At 38.6% G+C, this 20,183-nt stretch overlaps 1 protein-coding gene across 1 annotated transcript in view; it reads right to left on the bottom strand.

The window, feature by feature from the left end:
* The window catches only part of MAP4K5 (mitogen-activated protein kinase kinase kinase kinase 5), a 107,387-nt gene that overhangs the window by 32,068 nt on the left and 55,136 nt on the right, over window positions 1-20,183 (bottom strand). Inside the window, exons 4-14 of the mRNA XM_070943033.1 lie at window positions 13,175-13,265; window positions 12,091-12,155; window positions 9,632-9,687; window positions 7,308-7,355; window positions 7,047-7,089; window positions 4,677-4,749; window positions 3,161-3,292; window positions 2,978-3,040; window positions 2,624-2,705; window positions 1,505-1,621; window positions 152-230 (exon numbers count right to left, since the gene is read on the bottom strand). Coding sequence (XP_070799134.1) covers window positions 152-230; window positions 1,505-1,621; window positions 2,624-2,705; window positions 2,978-3,040; window positions 3,161-3,292; window positions 4,677-4,749; window positions 7,047-7,089; window positions 7,308-7,355; window positions 9,632-9,687; window positions 12,091-12,155; window positions 13,175-13,265 — 849 coding nt within the window. The remainder of the gene's footprint in view (window positions 1-151; window positions 231-1,504; window positions 1,622-2,623; window positions 2,706-2,977; window positions 3,041-3,160; window positions 3,293-4,676; window positions 4,750-7,046; window positions 7,090-7,307; window positions 7,356-9,631; window positions 9,688-12,090; window positions 12,156-13,174; window positions 13,266-20,183) is intronic.

The following is a 20,183-nucleotide window of genomic DNA, read 5'->3' as shown; positions in this document are numbered from 1 at the left end:
AAATCCACCCTGCTCAGAACACCCTTCTCCAAGGATATTGAGAGTTGTAGACCATCTAATCTAGTGGGAAAGACTACTTCAAAGATAAACATTTATATTCGATTTAGTACATGACAAGAGTGAAGACTTTTAAAACAAATTGGAAACTCACAATTTATTTCAGATGCTGTCCTTTCGGCTCTGACATTTCTGTTGGTAGAGCGAATCGTGTGGCGAATAATAGGGTGTGGCTAAAGGATTCAGAAAAGCAGACATTCAGAGCACCTCCTAAACTTAAAAAGAATTTCCCACACAACTGCAACACTCACATGTTTTTGCAGCTGGAATTTTTTTTTCTACCTGTGGTTTGTACTAAGTTTCCAAGAGTTCATTCAAGTTCCTGGCTTTATGATGCTTTACATAATATTTTTTTTAATTAAAAAGCCCTAAATAAATATTTTTAAAAGAAAGACTTAAAAAAAAATTTCAATTTATGAAATTTCACTGTCTGTAATAGTCTGATGGTAATTTATATAAGGGATGTAAAGCAACATTTATATTTTTAAATGTTAATCTGCCAACTACACAAATTGGCAGATTGACCAGGGATTAAATAAGGGTTTTTTTAAAAAGCCAGAGACCTTAGAATTGGGTAATTTCATATCAGAGATTTATAATGTCCCTAATCTGATATTAATTAATAATATTACATGGTAGAACATTCAAGAATCTATAATTTATGCACTCTTCTAAGTAACTAGAGGTAGCCTTTGACTTACTACCATTCATTCAGTGATCATTTGAAATTAAAACCCAGTTTGAGGACCCAGTTTGTGGGGGCAATAAGCTGACTTTGTATAAATATACAAACGTATGAAGGCTATTGCTTAACGCATTGTAAGCCGCCCTGAGTCTCCGGAAAAGGGCGGCATATAAATCAAATTAAAAAAAAAAAAAAACAGGGGTGAAGGGACTCCAACCTGTGCCTGAGGTTACAGCTCTTGCAGCAACTCTGTGGACACATGATGAAAATTAGGGTGCTTGGCAGCTTGTCCATACTTATAACCACAGGGTGTTGCAATGCATGATGTTTCATTTAATGACCACTTCACTCAACCACCAAGATTCCAGTTCCAATTGTGGTTGTAAGATGAAGACTACCTATAAACAGTAGCTTTCTATGTCAGTTCAAGTCTTCAAATCAACTTCAGGGACAGACCCACAAAGAGCACATCTTAATAGCCAGGGGTCCTTAACCTGTGGGCTGTGGGCCACTACCAGGCACATATGCTAACATTCCCATGAGTGTCACACGGGCAGTCATTGCACTGTGTGTGTCACATGCGCGTTTGTAGTCGTTTGCATTGCGCATGCAACCTTGTCCATGTGCATGCGCACTAAAAGGTGCCTGCCGCCCCCCCGCCCCCCCGCCCCCCGGCTGCCAACCCAGAAAGGTTGGGGAACTCTGGCCTTTACCATTTCATCCAAAATAAGACAAGGAAATTGCTAGGAAGAAGCACCTCACCTCAAAATCATCATCATCTGTCTCAGTATAGTGGGGGTGATTATCAGGATTGTTCACTTTGTCCAAGAGCTCAACAGCCAGAGAACGAGAAAGTCCAGGCTGCCCAACAAAGCTATGCTAAAAAAAATATTAGCATAAGAGAACAGATCTAAAATATTTGCAATGCAAGTTAATGCAAGTTTTTTTTTTTTTTAAAGTCTCTTTTCTTAAAAAGAATTAGCAGCAACTCCTGGAGAGAACATTCCATGCTCAATGCAACCAGCAAGCCATTCAGTCTAAACCAGAAACCTACTAGCAATCATTTGTATAATGTTTTTCCTTTAAGCATACATATATGTCGCTTGATAGACACATTCCATAATTGTCCCGAAGTTGCTTTTTTCAAAAGGCAATTAGACTTTACTTTTCCTTGAAGACATTTCACTTCTAAAACCAAGAAGCTTCTTCAGTTCTGACTGAATAGTGGAGGATGGAAGGATTTATATTCCTTGCAGTCATCTGGTCGTTTGCACTCTTTCAGAGAGTCGCTGAGGCCACTTGGAAGTTTATCTGTGCCCTCAGGGTCACCGGAATATTGCAAATGGATGTGGAACCTTCTTGGAAATGCTGAAAGGACTAAACAGGAGATTGATGGTGTCATATCCCTCCCCTTCTGTTGAGAGAGGGCTGTTCAATCTTACTGTAGATGGCCTCTTTGACCCCTCTTTCAGACTAGTGGTCCTCTCTGTCCAAAATGTGGACTTTGCTGTCTTCAAGAGTGACCTTCGTATAATTCTAATTTACATAATGTCCCTATTAATATAAGAAGTTTGCTTCTTTCTGTGATTTCCAGGCAATTTTCTTTGTTATAAATCTAATTTCATCAATAGTGTATGTAAAAAGCACAATTTAGGTGGCAGGCTCAACATATAACTCAGTCTTAACTCAAAAGTATTTATTATAAAAACAAGAGACTTCTGCATGCCTGACATTTTTTAATAGTTACATTTTACAGCCTTTTCAAAAACAGAGGGCCTCTTGATCTTCTGAAAGCTTGAATGTTTACTCCATTAGTCGTGATGAGACTTTCATGTTAGCCCTCCCCCCTCCCCCCGCAAAGAAAAAAAAAACCATACTTACTGTCAAAAGTCTGTCAGCAGTTGGCCTCTTCTTTGGATTTTTTGTGAGTGCTACTTTGACAAAATTATGGAATGTTGATGACCTGTAAAGCAAACGAAAGGTGTAATTTTTATAAAATTGGTAGTTAACACAGAACCAATGTATAATGGACTAAATAATAGCTTCAAACAGACATAAATGGAAATAGCAAGTATGGTCTTCCCCAGCTGGTTAACAATTTTCAGCATTCCATTTCATATTCTTGCTCCAGTTTATGTCTAATTCCTCAGGATAAAAGATTTTTCTTTGGTATTTTAACCTATCTCAATTTTCTGGTAGCCCACCCACAAAAAAGGAACACCACTCAAGACTCACCATTTTGTTTTTTCTTTTAGCTTTGGAGGTTGAAAGTTACTTTTGGACATTAGAAAGAGAGCCCTGAAAACAAGAAGTAGGCACGTTTAGAAAATACATTTTTCCAGGTACGGTAATCCTCTTCCCTTGCTTATACTCTTGCACAGTTACAATGGAGAGGACTGTCCTGTCTTAACTACAGACCTCATGGGATGAAGGTCAAACATGGGGGGTTGCAACTCTCCAAGCTCAATTGCTGTTATGCCCACAGCCCAGATGTCACAGAGTTGGTTGTAGCCGCCGTTCTTTTCTACAGCTGCCACTTCTGGAGCCATCCTTTAACAAGAGAAATAATACTACATATTAGAGAGCAAGAACAGGTCAATCCTTTTCTAACAACCTAGATCAGGGGTGTCAAACTTGATTTCATTGAGGGCCGCATCAGGGTTGTGTTTGACCCTGGGAGGCCAGGGTGGGTGTGGCCAGCTCAAGGTCACTCATGTCAGGGGTGCCTGTGGGGGTCTGAACACTCTGCCAGTGAAAACAGGCTCCCAAGCTCCGTTTTCTGTTGCCATGGCCTCCTGCAACCCTCTGCCAGAAAAATACGGAGCTCGGGAGGGCCGCATGTGCTCCATTTCCCCTGGCAGAAGCACTGTGGGCCGATTCTTCACTGTTTCCAGGGCAGCCCTGTGGGTCAGATCTAAGAACCCCACGGGCCAGATCTGGTCTCTGGGCCTGGAGTTTGACATCCCTGACCTAGATTCACTGGGCAGCAAATTATGAGTATATGCGGTCTGATACATACAAAACAGCCTACATTTTTTTTTACAACCCATCAAAGCCAAATAAACCTGCCCTGCATCTTGGCTTGCCATTGTTATGTCCCTGGTTTCCTAAATCCAGCCAGCTAAAAGCAGGTTTCTCAGGTTCTGAGTGAGCTGATGTGAGACATTTTTTACTTCATGGGTCACAAGCTGTGCAGGCCTGAACTTAATGCTGTTTATATTGATTCAACATTCATGGAACTTGAGGAATGTACTGAAAGATTTGACAGGCATCATTCTGGAGACAATCTCAAGTTTCAAGGAATGACAATCTGGCCCATTCAAAAGCACACGAGATCAGCTTTTCCATAAATAGAGACTTTCTGCAAGCAAATTCAAACCTACTTCTGTTATCATGTAGATTAGGAGATTTGTTTATCAGATTTATATACTGTATGTGTACTTGTTTATAGTCGGGTAGAATTCTCACATTTCACAGAACAGTATTACAACTTGTTCGCTAGATTGACTATATACATCAATGTTTGTAATCCAAAACTCATTTTTAGCTGTTTCTTTTGCTCTATCAACAGCCTAAGCATGTGAACAATGCTGTGTATGAAATGAAATTCATAGATGTCCGCTATACCAAAATGTATTTCCTGGATTGTGAAAATTATTGCGCCTGAAGTCCACATGTTCCTGTTTCTATGTTATTCTCCTTGCTTGACCAGAAACTTTTGGTGGACCCAAAGCTGTGTTTAGCTGAAGATACTCCACATAGAAACTATCTGTCCAACAATGATATAGAAGGATATAATAGTCTACGAACTGCTGTTTTCAACATAGTGTAACCTTAGCTGAACAATTCTATTTCAGATTCTTAATAGCATAGTCAGGAAACTCTGGTTCAAGGTCAGTGGCCCTAGTTTAAATAATCCAAAGGAATTTATTACCAGTAAGGGGTGCCAATAAATGACTTCCTCTTTGCGATCGTGGCTGTTATTTTTGCTGCTACGCCAAAGTCAGCTACAGAAGGAAAAAATTGAAGACATTTTTAGAAGTTGCCTTCCTTTTCATGCACATACCCAAGAAAATACTTAGATCTTTGTTCTTATCAGGGGTATATGAATGCCAGATCCTTCAGATAAGTAGATAATATTTATGGGTTCATTCTAGAGCTAGTGCCAAGAATAAGAACTTTACTGATTCTGCTACAAAAATCAATCTTAGTAAGTAAATGAATGGAAATAGAGTTACAGACATTTAGTACTATAGGACATAGCAGAATCAAAGCAAGTTCTGCTAAAACAGTGCAGTACCTTCTAGTAATTTTGGCCAAGAGCCCATACAAGCACCTGCCACATTTTGCCACAACTTGGTGCATTGCTTAGTAAACATGTATTAAGCATATTTGCTGCATCAGGGATAGATTGTGAGCTCAAAGGAAAATAACACTCAGTCCCAATGCCTTAATTTTCTTAAGCCTTAGTTATACATGGAATATAGCTAAATTTCTCTCATCTTTTTTCTTGCTTCCAGAACAGCACATCATCTCATATTCAGTTTTCCATTATCACTACAAGCATTTTGGAGCTTGAATTCAGATTGTTGTGAGAGAAAGCTTTGGCATGGAAAAAAGATTATGTGGCTACTGAGAATCAATATTATTTAATTATGTTAATGGAACATAATCATCAATCAAAGCCTTGCCCACCACATGATTTTTCTGGCAAGGGACCTAATTATAAATCAGTGTGGCAGATCTTGACTTAAATTTACCCTCCATCAAGGTTTCTAGATGGGCAACACTACCCTGTTATTTTGTTCTGTCTTGTAAAATGGAAAAAAAGAACATATAAATTGGAGAACTGAACCAATATTCTAGGATTCCCCTTTATGACCAGCATTCATTACCAAGATTCATGGTAGCTATGAAGTAATTAAAAGGGTGATTCTGAATATATATTCAAATATATACATTTTCTTTTACTACTAAATAATAAAAACCCTACTCCTATGCATCTGTGACCAGGAGATGTAAACATCAGGCAGTTCAGCTAATACATGAAATGGAGATCTGCCACCTTCCTTTTTAAGGAAATAAACATTCCTAAGATTAAGGAGTATAATGAAACCATAGTTTCCCAAAATTCAGCCCCAATACAATTCTACAGACTTATAAAAGTAATAAGATTTTCTTTAAAAGTTTATAAACCCATTATCTCATATATAAGAGAGTTCTAAAATGCATTCTTCATTAAGGTAAAGAAGAAAACCACTAAACCAATAATTAAAAGGAGTCAGAGTTTTTACTGTGCTCTATATTTGGCTAGATGTAACCTTTATTACTTTTTATGAGGTTTTTATCTTCCTGCTATTGTATTTGAAGTTGTATTTATTATGCCCTGAAGACTTCTAATTTGTTATATTTCATTGTTTTTATTGCAATGATCTATAGTACTTGTTTACCAAATTTTGTTTTTAAGGACTTATATTTTATATTTATAAACCATAAGCCATTTTTGTTGATTAAACATTGTTTTTTCTCTAGATTATTATAATATTTCAAGAGAAACTCTAGAAACATAAGATTTTCCTCTTTGCAAAACAGTCTTATACTCTACCATAAAAGGGTCAGATTGTTCAGCAGCCTTGTTTCTCCTCATCTTGTGTAAGAGAGACTTACATAACTCACCTTCCTCCTTTTCTCTAATTAACTACGTTCTTTAAACAAATGAAATCTTTAATAAGATAGTGGGACTGCCATTTTAAGGCTAGAGAATGATCCTGTCTGGGCTATGACGAATGCCCTAATTAATTGTTTTGAAGATGTCATAGGCATTAGCCAAATTGGTGTCCTCTAAACACTTGAATTATCTCTTATAAGCTGATGTGGCCAATGGTCAGGAGTTGTAAGAGACATAGTAAAAAAAATATAGAGTTGCAATTCAACTCTATATGTAGTATATGATAAAAGATTATGGAAGCCATTATGAAATTATATTATGTATTATTATGTATATATTATATATGCTTATATAAGATATATATTTCATGGAACTATGTATTATAATTATTATATTATGGAAAGCTATATGGGAGCCACTTTGGTGTAGTGGTTAAGGCATTAGGAGACCAAGAGTTCTACTCCCACCATAGGCACAAAACCAGCAGTCTCTTTCTTCCAGCCCTAGGAAGGAGGCAATGGGAAACCACTTCTGAAAAACCTTGTCAAGAAAACTACAGGAACTTGCCCAGGCAGCCTCTAAGAATCAGACATGATTGAATGGAAGGGGGAAAAAATGAAAAGCTAAGTCACTCACCTAGCTTGATATCTCCATGGTCAGTCAATAGAATATTTGCACCCTAAAATACAAAAAGTTTTCAAAAGTGTAAGTTATTTACTATCCTGAAGAAACTATTTTAGAGTAAATATAGGGAAATGTTGGTTATCTAGGTGTTGATAAACTACAATTCCTAACAATCTACAATAATAAAGGATACTGGGCACGTTCTCCAACATTTGAATCATAGATCTCTTACTACTGGGCCACAAGCTAAAGATCTTTCTTAGAGCTACATACCTTAATGTCCCGATGCATTTTGCCTTTCATGTGCAAATAAGCAAGTCCCTGAAAAAAAAATCAGAAAAAGAAACAGTTAGCATAAGGATATAATTTCTATTAGATTTAAAAAAATATCTAAACTATCTGTACAATAAGGCAGGATGATGATTAAAATATTTGTACTGCCAAATCTCTTGGCAACTTAGAACAAAAAGTATGAATTTTTAGTATTTAACAACCTTAGGGATAAATTGTAATTTCATGCCTTCAGATAATAGTGGTATTATAATTGCTATCATCCCCAGTAATATGATCATTACCCCAGTAATATGGTCATTACCCAATATGGTTGGGTATGCTGAAACTCTTTTTCAACATATGTAGAAGGCAGCAGGTTTACAGAATGCAGAATTACAGAGTTGGAATGGACTTTGGAGGTCATCTAGTCCAATCCCCTGCTCAAGTAGAAGACCATATACCAGTGATGGCTAACCTTTTTGCCATCGCGTGCCAGGAGAGAGGGGGGCGGGGGAGGGTCGCGCGCCTCACTCCTAGAGAGGCTCCTAGAGACTCCTGTGCCAGGAGCAACCCCCCCGCTCTTGGCACAGGAGTCTCTAGGAGCCTCTCTAGGAATCTTTAAGAGCCTCTCTAGGAGTTTCTGGAGGTTGGGGACAGCAAAAAACATCACTTCCTGTTCCACCGGGAGTTGGGAAATGGGCCCTTTCAGCCTCCGTAGGGTCTCCAAGGGAGTGGGAAAGGCTGTTTTCGCCCCTCCCAGATAAATAGAGAGGATCTGGAGCCAGGTAAGAAAGAAAAACGGGCCTCCCCCCCCCAGAGGCAGGAAACAGCCTGTTTCCCTACTTCTGATGGGCCCAGAAGGCCCAAAAATCAGCTGGCCGGCGCGCACATGCGCCTCAGAGCTGAGCTGGCATGCCCACTAATATGGCTCCGCGTGCCACCTGTGGCACGCGTGCCATAAATTCGCCATCACGGCCATATACCATTCCAGACAAATGGCTGCCCAAACTCTTTTTATAAACTTCCAGTGATGGAGCACTCACAACACAAGCCGTTCCACAGATTAATTGGTTTGATAAAGGGAAAAGACAAATTAAATAACTGTAAAGGTTAGTGGAACAGGCTACTCAAGAAAGTCAAGGAAAAGGGTTATCTTAAATTGGTATTAATAAAATATGCTTTCGATAACGAAGAAAGGAATCTGATGTTGAGAACAATCACAGTAATAACACTGGCCCCAAACTAAAAATAATTGAAATTTATTTGCTTAGCAAATGGCTGTAGAAAAATGTGGCACAGTATGATTATTTGGAAATTAGCCATTACACATTCTTGGGTAGGAAGAAATTGTTCAATCCAAGTGTTTATGAGTAAGTGGTTGCTATCCATTAATTACTAGCATAAGAAATGTCTACATGGTAACATAAAAGCTCCAGCTGTATATTTGTTGCAGATAACTTGTTACAATAAGTTCTGAATATTGTTACACTAAGTGCCAAAACTTCATGTTAAATATAGTCCTAATACAATTGATGTACAGGTAGTCTTTTGTCTAACCATTACAATTGGAACCAGAATCTCAGTTGTTGAGTGAAGCAGTCACTAAGCAAGACATCGTGCGACTGTTTCATTCAACGACCACAATCTCAGCACTCCCAGTTGTGGTTTTTAAGCAATCTTGCTGACTTAAATGGACAGAGTTCCAGGTAAGAACTGTAAGGTGCTCATGGGGGTGGGGAAGACCCTGTGCGGCCTGGCACAGGCCATGTGTGTTTTTCCACCCAGGAGCTGAAAATCCTCCCTGCCAAAATCCAAGCAGGATTTTCAGCCCCCGAGCAAGGAAAAACTTCTACCTGGCCTGCGCCCAGCTTGCCAGGGGCTTCCCTTTCCCCAAGGCACCTCCTAGTTCATAATGTACAGTTCTGCCTCTCTGCTTTATCTATGGTAACATGGTTTCAACCATTCTTTTCAGATGAACATCTTTGAACTGGAATTTCTAGAAACTACACCAATCCTGTGTAATTAATATGCAAAAACACAGAAATATTAAGTCTTATCCTCGCTCATATGACTTTATCCCTGTTGTTGTTCCCTCTTTTCACTGTTAAGTAGTAGTTATGGAATTAATTTAAGGTATCACTTTAGAAGCTACTATTTGCTTTGAGATGCACAGAGATACTTTAATAGACATATGCAAAATATCTGTTTTGCTGTCAATAAACACAGAACAATAGCTGATTTAATATGAACTGTACTCCCCCTTCCCAGTTTAAATCACAGCTCAGGCCAAAGAAGTGACTTGTTGACCTGAGGCAATTCATTACCTGCAATGTCTCTCTGCAAACATATGCAATCTGTAACTCTGACAGAGGGCCCGTTACTGAAAGGAAAAGCAAATTTACAAATGCTGAAATATGCAGCAGCAGATTCTTGATTACATTAAATTTAACTAAAGCATCAAACAAGCCAACCAACCAACCCCACATTACTGTAATGGATTTGGTGCACCAAGAAATAAAAAATACAAAAGATTAGGCCACAAATTCATCCAAGCATGGCACTCAAATTTTCAGAGTGGCATGCCACATGAATTTGGATGCACATACAGCTGTGATAACATCCCCTTTGCTTATCTCTGGAATCAAACAAATTTAAATGGCCTGCTTTCATGATGAAGAACTGCTTTCTCTAACCCTATCTATACCCTGAGATCTTCCCACAGGCATCTTCATGTGCCAAGAAAATAACTGCTTTGGGTAGATTATTTTCTGTAATGCTATCCCTATTATGGAAGCCTTCCCCAGAAATACATGTTGTTAACTGCCACTCTATGTTTATGTCCCAAACTAGAATTATAGTGGCAAATAACAACTAATTTTTTGTCATTTGTTTGTTGGTTTTGCAGTTGCTGAGTCTGGCTATGTATAACTATTACTTAGGGTGACATGTAAGCATCAGCTGGAAGTATTTTCAAACAGTTGAGAGGCTTGCTGTTAAGACTGATGCAAATTGTGATTAATGTTAAGTAAGTGTATTAAAGAAACATTAATGCATTATCTATGATTCAGCTCAATGCTCTGGTTAACACTAATGTCAGTTTGGCCATGAGAAAGTGTGGTTAACTGAAAATAAAAATGGATGCCTCCATTCTCTGTCTTGTGATATTACCAGAGGATACAGTGTAATTATTACAAGAGTTTAAATCTAACACATCTGGAAGTAAAAATTTAGAGAAAACTGCATTATGGTTTTGTTTAGAATAAAACTTCTGTGCCTTGTTTTCTTTATCATAGCACAGATTGGCAGCCTGTGCCATATGGCTCAAGAGCACCAGGTAATCCAGGGGTCCCCAAACTTGGTAGGTTTAAGACTTGTGGACTTGAACTCCCAGAATTCTCCAGCCAGCTATGTTATGCTGGCTGGTGAATTCTGGGAGTTGAAGTCCACAAGTCTTAAACCTGCCAAGTTTGAAGACCTCTGAGGTAATCTATAGTATCAGCCTGTTGTAATCTATTTATGTTAATTCCAGTCAGCTGATGAAAAAAACCCCAAATTACATCTTATTAAAGCTCGCTTTTCCAATTGGATAACTATTTGCCATTTCTGCAAGGATTCTACCTTAATGCTTGTTTGCTTTTTTTGACTGATTCTTGAATCTATTAAGTTTTGAGGATGCCTCTGCCTTTCTTACATCATTACTGCCCTGGAACCTGACTGCTGCATGTCTTATTCCCTGGCTACCGATTTCTCAGTCTTAATTTATTTATTTTATAAAATTTGTATGCCGCCCTATCTCCAAGGACTCAGGGCGGCTCACAACGACAGTCGACCAAGCGACTGTTAAAAACAATGAATATACATAAAAATAAATTGTCTGAACACAAATCTATCGCAGGCCTGGGATCATATTATTCATTTGTTCAAAAGAAAACCAAATAAAAGCAATTTCTCTCAATTCAGAAAAGTTCTTGCCTGTTTGTCTAGACCAGTGTTTCTCAACCTTGGCAAATTTAAGACACGGGGACTTCAGCTAATCTTTTTTTTTTTTCAAAAAAGTTTTTATTTTTAGTTCTCATAGACACATTTACATGTATAGTCATTTATCCATTATTTTTCATTCATCTTAACTTTTAATTTTAATTTTTAATTTTTACTTTTTCGGGACTGCTCTTTTACCATTTACCTTTACCACAACCTTTCTTCTTCTCCTCCCCTTCTCTTCCTTCCTCTTTCTCCTCCTACTTTCTTCGTTCTTCCTCTCCTTCTCTTTCCTACTTCCCCTTCCCTTCCCCCTTCTAGCCTTCTCTTCTGCTCCTCTTTCCCCTCTTTTCTTCCTCTCCTTTTCCCTTTCTTTTCTCCCTCTCTCCTCTCCTCTCTTCTCCCGTCCTCTCTCTCTACTCTTTCCCCTCTCTTGTTGTTTCCCTTTTCAGTTCAATCTAAAATGGTATTCGAGCAGCCCTGATTTTCTATTTATCTTTATTCTCATTTCAATTCAGCTAATCTATGCTATGCTGGATGGGGAATTCTGGGAGTTGAAGTCCCCGTGTCTTAAATTTGCCAAGATTGAGAAACATTGGTCTAGCAAACCTCTTGCTCACCACAGGGGCTTCATAAGAGGCAACTGCTTTCATGATCAATAGGAAATAACGTTGTTTTATATATATATATATATATATATATATTATTTTTTTACACTAAAATTGTCATGAATACAAAATGGAAGAAAATTGGGAAGAAGAAGGACATAATAAAAGTAAATATAATAAATAAAATCCTCGGATACCATGGTAAATGTCTTGAAGGGACCCTCCTCCACAGTATTCCATACAAATCCATAGCTTCTCATGGCTAAAAAATAAAGCAGAAATGATCAGAATTAATATTCAGCCTTGGTGGCGCAGTGGACTAAAGTGCTGTTAAGCAGCACATAGCTGCCAGCTGCCTGCAATTACTGTGAGTTCAAATCTCACCAGGCTCAAGGTTGACTCAGCTTTCCATCCTTCCGAGGTAGGTAAAATGAGGACCCGGATTGTGGGGCCAATAAGCTGACTTTGTATAAAAAAGAACACCGCTTTGGGAGGGGGACGCGAAAGCCCTATTAAGCAGGTATACACAAAAGTATGAGGGCTATTGCTTAACACATTGTAAGCCACCCTGAGTCTCCGGAGAAAAGCGACATATAAATCGAACCTCTCTCTCTCTCTCTCTCTCTCTCTCCCTCCCTCTCTCTCTCTCTCTCTCTCATATATATATATGTTCGATTTATATGCCGCCTTTCTCCGGAGACTCAGGGTGGCTTACAATGTGTTAAGCAATAGCCTTCATACTTTTGTATATATATTCATACATACATTCATACATACATACATACATACATATATATATTCTAAAACAATCCAAACTGAACAACAGGCAGCTACCATTCAATTTATTGTTCAGACTGTAGGCCACAAGAATTTCCATTTACAAAACAACAGCAACTGAGCAGCTTTTAAATGTGGCATGCTGTTATTTCTCACCTACCCTTAAAGCTAAGGGCAGACAGGGGCTTTTCAATTATCAGATGCCTTAAAAATGTGTGCTTGAAATGAGATCAACTCTCGTGAAGGATGAAGTTCAATGAAATGCTGTATTCCAGTGAACTGGAAAACAGATCACTTTTAAGTTCAGTGTAAAAGTTCACTGTTATGTCATCATAGACAAAGAAAAGCTTCCACACCTAGCAATAAAGCTTTAGTAAACTGCATTTTGCAATTGACAGCTAAATTCTCAAACCACAGCTTCCAGCTGTATTTGCAGATGAATTTGGTTACCTCCAGGAAGTTGGCATGGAAAATAATTCAGACATAAAAAGCAAGGGGTCTTACCTGAGATAGCTTCCGAAGTATGCTACTATGTTACAGTGTTTGCATTCTTTAACCATATAGATTTCTTGCTGTATCAATGAGAAATCATCTCCTGGAAAAAAAAAAAGATTGTGCAAATTATGACGACGGGATTTGCAATTTGGAAAGGGATCTTAGTTCCTTACTTTGATGTGGTGATTAACTGAATCTGCATCAATTGCATATAACAATAGTTTGGGGATAAAAGGTAAAGTAAAGGTTTCACGTGTCCGGTCAATAAAAGCGTCCTCACTTATTGCATTACCGTATGGCATGCCAGCCTGACAGCCGTGGATAGAAAAACATTACAGAGGGTGGTGAGCACAGCACATAACATCGTGGGCTGTCCCCTGATATCACTAGATAGATGAGATCGCTAGGGCTCGCTGCCTTAGAAGAGGGAGGAAAATCCTCAGGGACGACTTACACCCTGGTCACCACTTCTTTACCCTCCAACCATCCGGAAGGAGATATAGAAGCAGAGCCAGCCGCACAAACAGGCCAAAGAACAGTTTTTATCTGTTAGCTGTCAGACTCCTGAATGTGAAATAATATCATAACTACGTAGTATGATGGACCTGCAGGGCCGGCACAATGTGTAATATGTTCACACTGGTGTAATAGGACTGGGTGTTTTTTAATATGATTTATTGGGTTAGGGATTTTCTATTTCCACTGTGAATTGTATTGTGTTGGGGTAGGGTGCGTGCACTGAAGGAGCTCCACCAATCTCATTGTACATATGTTGTGCAGTGACAATAAAGGTTATTATTATTATTATTTCTAACTGTAGGGGGCAGTGCTCATCTCCATTTCTTAGCCAAGGGAGCCAGCATTGTCCAAAGACATTTCCATGGTCATGTGACCAGCATGACTATATGCCAAGACACATGGAACGTTGTTACCTTCCCACCAAAGTAGTACCTATTTATCTACTCTCATTTGCATGCATTTGAACTGCTGGGAGAGCAGGAGTTTTGGGGATAGGGGATACACCAACACATTATTTGCTTTTAGCTGTGGATATAATTTGTAGCGGCAACTGTCCTGGAAGTTGCATTCTTTCTTCCCAATTGAGAAAAATTGAAACCTTAAAATACTTTACATCTAATTGTCTTAAAACTGGCAGGATTTGCTAGTGAAATGTCTACTATGTTTGCGAATTCCATTCAATCCTGCCTCCTCCACCCCCACCCCCACCCCCCACCCCCACCCCCTATTCCCAAATCCCATTTCAGACAGTTGAGGAAACATTCAAGTTAGGAAAAGGAAACAGGGGCTTTGAATCTGAAAAGAAACTTCAATCAGTCTCAAGATAAACATTTCGAGAGGAATATTTTTTCTGACCACAACACTATGAAAAGTCTTTTTTGACTGTACAGTACTGTAAAACTGGTAAATGGTTTCAATATCAAATTAAATATGAGAGGAAATAAAAGATATTGCTGTCAAGTTCCAGAAGAGGCCTAAAAGGTGAAGAAATTACTCAATTTGTAAAAACTAAAAATAGATGAAGTATCAGTTTAATTAAGTTGATTAAAAACAAGGAAATTTTTACAGTACCACATCAAAACACCATGTTCCACAAATTAAATAATTTTTCCCACATCCAACAACCAATGATTTACTTTTTCTGAGTTTCTACTCTATAACTGACAGAAATCTTTTGAATTGGGTGGCCTATGAATATGTGCAATCAATCACTCAATCAATAAGTATCAATCTGCAGTCTGTTACCTGACATTTGTCACCATGATGCCCCATTATAGTGTTTATGCCAGAGTTACATCCATATTTTAACATGTACATTTAGTAATGAAATTGAATGATAGCTTATATATTACAAAGGTTCCTTACTATGTTTCATTATCTCCATTATATAAGCCTCATAAAAGAGGAAAGGAAAACTTTATTTGAAAAAAACGCTATAGTAAATCCCTCCAAAGATGCAGATGCAAGTAGCTGCACCAGCAGCTTTGTCAATTTTCACAAATTTAATAGTCTCAACAATTTATTGGAACAATAATAGTGCAACAAATTCAACCATCTGACCCCTTAAGAAACTCTTTAAGAGCCTTGGTAGTACAGTGGTTTAAAGCATCCTGTTATTAACACAGCTGCCTGCAATTACTGCAGGTTCGAATCTTACCAGGCTCAAGGTCGACTCAGCCTTCCATCCTTTCTAAGGTAGGTAAATTGAGGACCCAGTTTGTGGGGGCAATAAGCTGACTTTGTATAAAATATACAAAAGTATGAAGGCTATTGCTTAACGCATTGTAAGCCGCCCTGAGTCTCCGGAGAAAGGCGGCATATAAATCAAATTAAAAAAAAAAAAAACTCTTTAAGAAATATTCAGAAACCAATTTGTTCATTAGAACAAATAATTAGAAGCTGTCAATTTAAGCTAGTATTACTGAGTATAAACATAGTTTTATCGAATTACAGTCATTATACCGGTTGCCATGATGGTCCTGAACTGTACAAACAACACTATGTTGTCACTCTAAAACCAATAGTTTCCCCATTTTACTGCCCCTTTACTTCTTCATTGCAACATAATGAGATTAAATTAAATGCACCCATGAATAAGTTCCAGCATAGCAGAAACAAAATGCAATAAAAGACTAAATCAGTAGCCTTGATTGTTTACAGAACGCTATCGGTGTACAAATTAGCTTAGAATATTTACAACTGCAAGAAGGTTCCCAGCAATTCTATGAAGCCAGAGCATTTACAGGCTCCAGAAAGGATTTCTGCCCATCTGGCAGTACAGTTCAGCTAGATGAGTTTCAGTAGCACATTGAAGGTGTGTATACACGCATCTCTGGAACCATGTGTCTCCTGGGGAGGAGGAATACTGCTGTATCCTGTCCCAGTAAGAGAAATAGGTCAGCTGGTGGGAAACACCATACACAACAACATACACAAGTAAAAATATTAGAAGAACTAGAACCTATAAGCAAACAGAGATTGAAGCAGAGGGGCACCCCAGAACAATGACACTCGTCCACGGTTATTGGGGGAAAGGTGAGGGGTTCAAAATTATCCCAGTGCAGGTATGTAAAAAGGAAACTGGCTCATGTGAAAAGAGGAGAAAGAAACAGCACAAAACAAAAACCTGAAAAAGCAATCAAGCACACATGTAAGATCCTTAAGCAAAAATTCCCAAGGCACGTTGCCTAATCAAAGTGAATTGTACTCCATTTTACATCAAAATATAATGCACTCAGTGCATCACTTTACTGCTTTTCCAATATTCATCATGACAGCTTTTCCTCTAGCTGAGAGCAAAAAGGACCAGCAACCCTGCATGCCTCAGTGACTGGAAAAATGCACACAAGCCCCAAAGGACTGGAAACATCTTATGAAGCCTGCTGGTTGCAATTCCTCTGGTCTTTTATGATAAAATAGGCTGGATATGGAGAACCATTCCAATTTTCAAACTGGTTGCATCCAGTGAACTTCCTCAGGGAAAGATTAAACGAGACTAGGAGGACTGGTGGTGGGAAGATATCTTTGATGATTTGCCACGCTGTGAAAGAGATCACTTCTAGCTTCCTTAGATTCCTCTGGCGTTCAAAGAAGACTCAAGAAAAGGCTTCATTCTCACCCAGAGTTTTGAATAAAGGCTGAAGTGCTGTCTCACAGGATAAGCTCTTGTGTCACAGCAGCAGAGTACATGCCTTGCACAAAGAAAGTCCTAGGTTCAAATCCTGGCATTTTCAACTGAAAGGAATGGCACCATAACAAACATATCAGTACATAATGAGTCACTAGTACGGTTGGGTTTGAAAGGGAATTAGAAAATTAACAGAGAATGCAATTGTCAATGGCTGCTAATCATGATGTCTTGTATTTTTTGGCATTTTTTAAAAGCAAAATTTAAGAGAGGGCTTTTACTGTTCTGTTTGCTGGTCTCTGGTCTGACTAGCTACTGAAGAAGCAGGAGGCTGGACCAAACACGCCCTTGGTCTAACTTAGCATTAGTTCCTCTCATATTTTTAGGATGAGGTAATGGGACAATAAGACTTTTGCCTAAGTTTGTGGCAGGCTGCTTTTAAGGATACATCAAAAGATTATATAGTTTATGCCAACCTCTTCTTTTAAGGCTTTTCAAAGCAAGCTGAATTTGAACAGTTGCCATAGGCAATTTTTTCCAAGATAATCTTTACAAAAAGAAGATGCTTGGTTGGAAGGAAAGGTTTGTCCATATGAAATCTTGCAGAGAATGCTGAAATTTCACAACATTTTTGGATTCTCACTCAAGATCTGAATATCCCCTTCATTTTGCTTATTGGTTGTTCTGAGATGTACTGGACTACACGCATATCATTACCCATTTAGATTAGGGAAAGGTCATTGTACAGAGTGGTGCACCAAACAATTTATGCTGTGTTGCAAAACACAACTTCCCACCATTCCTGGTTGCCTTAATTCAAAAAAGAAACAGATCCCCCTATCCAGCTGGCTGGCTGCCCCCATTAAGCTAGCAGTCATGGGAAGCTGTCCTGACTTCTGTTTTTCACCCATTATAAATGCTTTTTCTAGCTAAATAGTTGGACAAATCAAGAACTCCAGACATCAAGCATTGAAAACAGCTTCTAAGCCTACGCTAAGTGAGAACAGTGAATTATATATAGTGCCTACCGTCCCTGTCCTAACGTTCCCTTTTATATGTATCCATTTCATGTATTCATAATTATATTTATACTTATATCTGTTACCTATTACATGCTTGACAAAATAAATAAAGAAAAATAAAATATATGATTGGCTATCAACGCACTTATCACCCCACAACAACACACAAGGATAGAGTGGGGGTAGCAGTGGTGGAGCTCCCAGCTACTATAACCACAATAACCACAAATTCATCAGTGGTCATGATAGGGTCTTGCCAGGGCCACCAAAACAGTGTCCGTGCATATTTGCCAGGAAGGAATAAATAACAAATTCCAATCAGCATACACATCACTTCTTTTGAAGATAGAATTCAAAAGTCTAGAGCTCTCAAATGCAAAATAGACAGCTGACCCTTGAAAATTGGAATTGTTTGCTACTTCTGACTTTCTCAATTCATACTACTCTTTTTCTCCTGTTAAACAAAGCACAGTGTACAGTGATAAGTAAAGATCCTTAATTTTTCATACACACTGAGAGGGTCTGAGACATCTGTAATTAACCAGGGGAAAGACCTTGGGGTCAACATAAATCAGTGTTTTTCAAACTTGGCAACTTTAAGATGTATGGACTTCAACTTCCATGCTGGTTGGGGAATTCTGGGAGATGGAAATCCACATATTGTAAATTTGCCAAATTTAAAAAACGATATAAACTCAATATACAGCAGCTGGAAGAAAAGCAAATTCTGTGCCAAAGAACATTACAAAAAGGGGCTAAAAATGAAACTGCCAACACTGCTACCCTTATACATATTTGTGGTATAGTATGTCTGCATGTAGAATACATACCGAATAAAGCTGTAATCTAACTGAAAAATGATATAATACCACAGAAGAGCAAACAGGAGAGAGCAACTAAAATAATCAGGGAATTTGATCACTTGTCCCCATCAGAAAAGACTAGAATGTTTGAGATTTTTTTTTTACAGGTAGTCCTCCGCTTACAAGTTTATTTAGTGACTGTTCACAGTTACAATGGCATTGAAAAAAGTGATTCATGATTGTTTTTCACACATGACAATTGTAGCATCGCCGTGGTCTCATGATCAAAATGCAAACGCTTGGCAACTGAATCATATTTATGATGGTTGCAATGTCCTGGGATCATGTGATCACTTTCTGCAACCTTCTCACAAGTCAAGTCAATGGGGAAGCCAGATTCACTGAACAATTGTGGCAAGAAAGGTTGTAAAAAGAGGCAAAATTCACTTTAACACTTAGCAAAAGAAATTTTCACGAATGAAGGCAAAATATATGTGTCACAGGCAGGGCCGGATTTTCCTATAGGCTAACTAGGCTTCAGCCTAGGGCCTCAAGATCAAGAGGGGCCTACATTCAAATTGTTAGCAAAATTAAAATTACACTTTCACTATAGGTGAAAGGGCCTCATAAGTGGAATAGCCTAGGGCCTCTTTTCATCTAAATCCGGCCCTGGTCACGGGATCCTGCAAAAAAATTTTTTGGGATTCAACTGTGGTCATAAGCCTAGGACTACCTGTATTTGGAAATAACATTGAGGGCTTCAAAATCATGCATTTCAAAGTAGGCAGAGATAAGTACTACTCTCTTTTTCAGCCCAAAGGTATGAAAAATGGGAGCTCTGTTTAAACTATGGCTTCTTTTCTCACCTTTCTACAGTATGTGGTCTCTCCTTGTGTGTGAAACTCTGTAAAATTCTGCGTACCTTGACCTGCATACCCTATAAATAACCCAGAGGGGAAACGATACTATCATGTCAGCTTTGCTATTATGCAGACTTTCTTTTTAAAGTATGAGGTGCTGTGGGAGGATAGGAGGCCCAGGTCTGACTGGAAGCCACAAACCCTGAAGTGGAAGTTGTAAATCCCACATCTGTACAAGAGAACAAGCTGTCGCTGATGGTTAGTGCAGATAAGATGGCCCAACTACATGCAGAGACTCGGTTGAGGCTCTCACCACATTACATTTCCTACACTTGTATCTGAGGAACCTACCCTTTAGCTCAGCCCCAGCCAACAAATAAACTAGCTGAGAATCAGCTCTGGAAACTCATAAATGGCAGACACTGATCTAAAGCCAAACACAAAGCCCAACTATCAGATAGCAGGCTACTAAAATGACAGCAAGCTATTAAAATGAGTTGTAAGAGGGAAGACAGGACAATATGGCAATCTCCAGGCCTTACTTTGAGTTCATTCTTGATCATTGGGAAAAATTAATGCAGCATTCTTGCTGTAAAACCAGCCTTATTCTCTAAGAAATGCAGCTAAGATCTTGGGAATGTCTAAACAAAAAAGAGGGAAGATGCGACACTGCTCTTTTTTATGGTG

This window comes from Pituophis catenifer, unplaced genomic scaffold (assembly GCF_029215685.1).
Source record: "Pituophis catenifer annectens isolate HBS135680 unplaced genomic scaffold, rPitCat1.0.hap2 SCAF_1, whole genome shotgun sequence".
NCBI classification, from domain to species: domain Eukaryota; kingdom Metazoa; phylum Chordata; class Lepidosauria; order Squamata; family Colubridae; genus Pituophis; species Pituophis catenifer.
The sequence above is the reverse complement of the archived record's forward strand: the minus strand, read 5'-3'. Positions and strand labels throughout refer to the sequence as shown.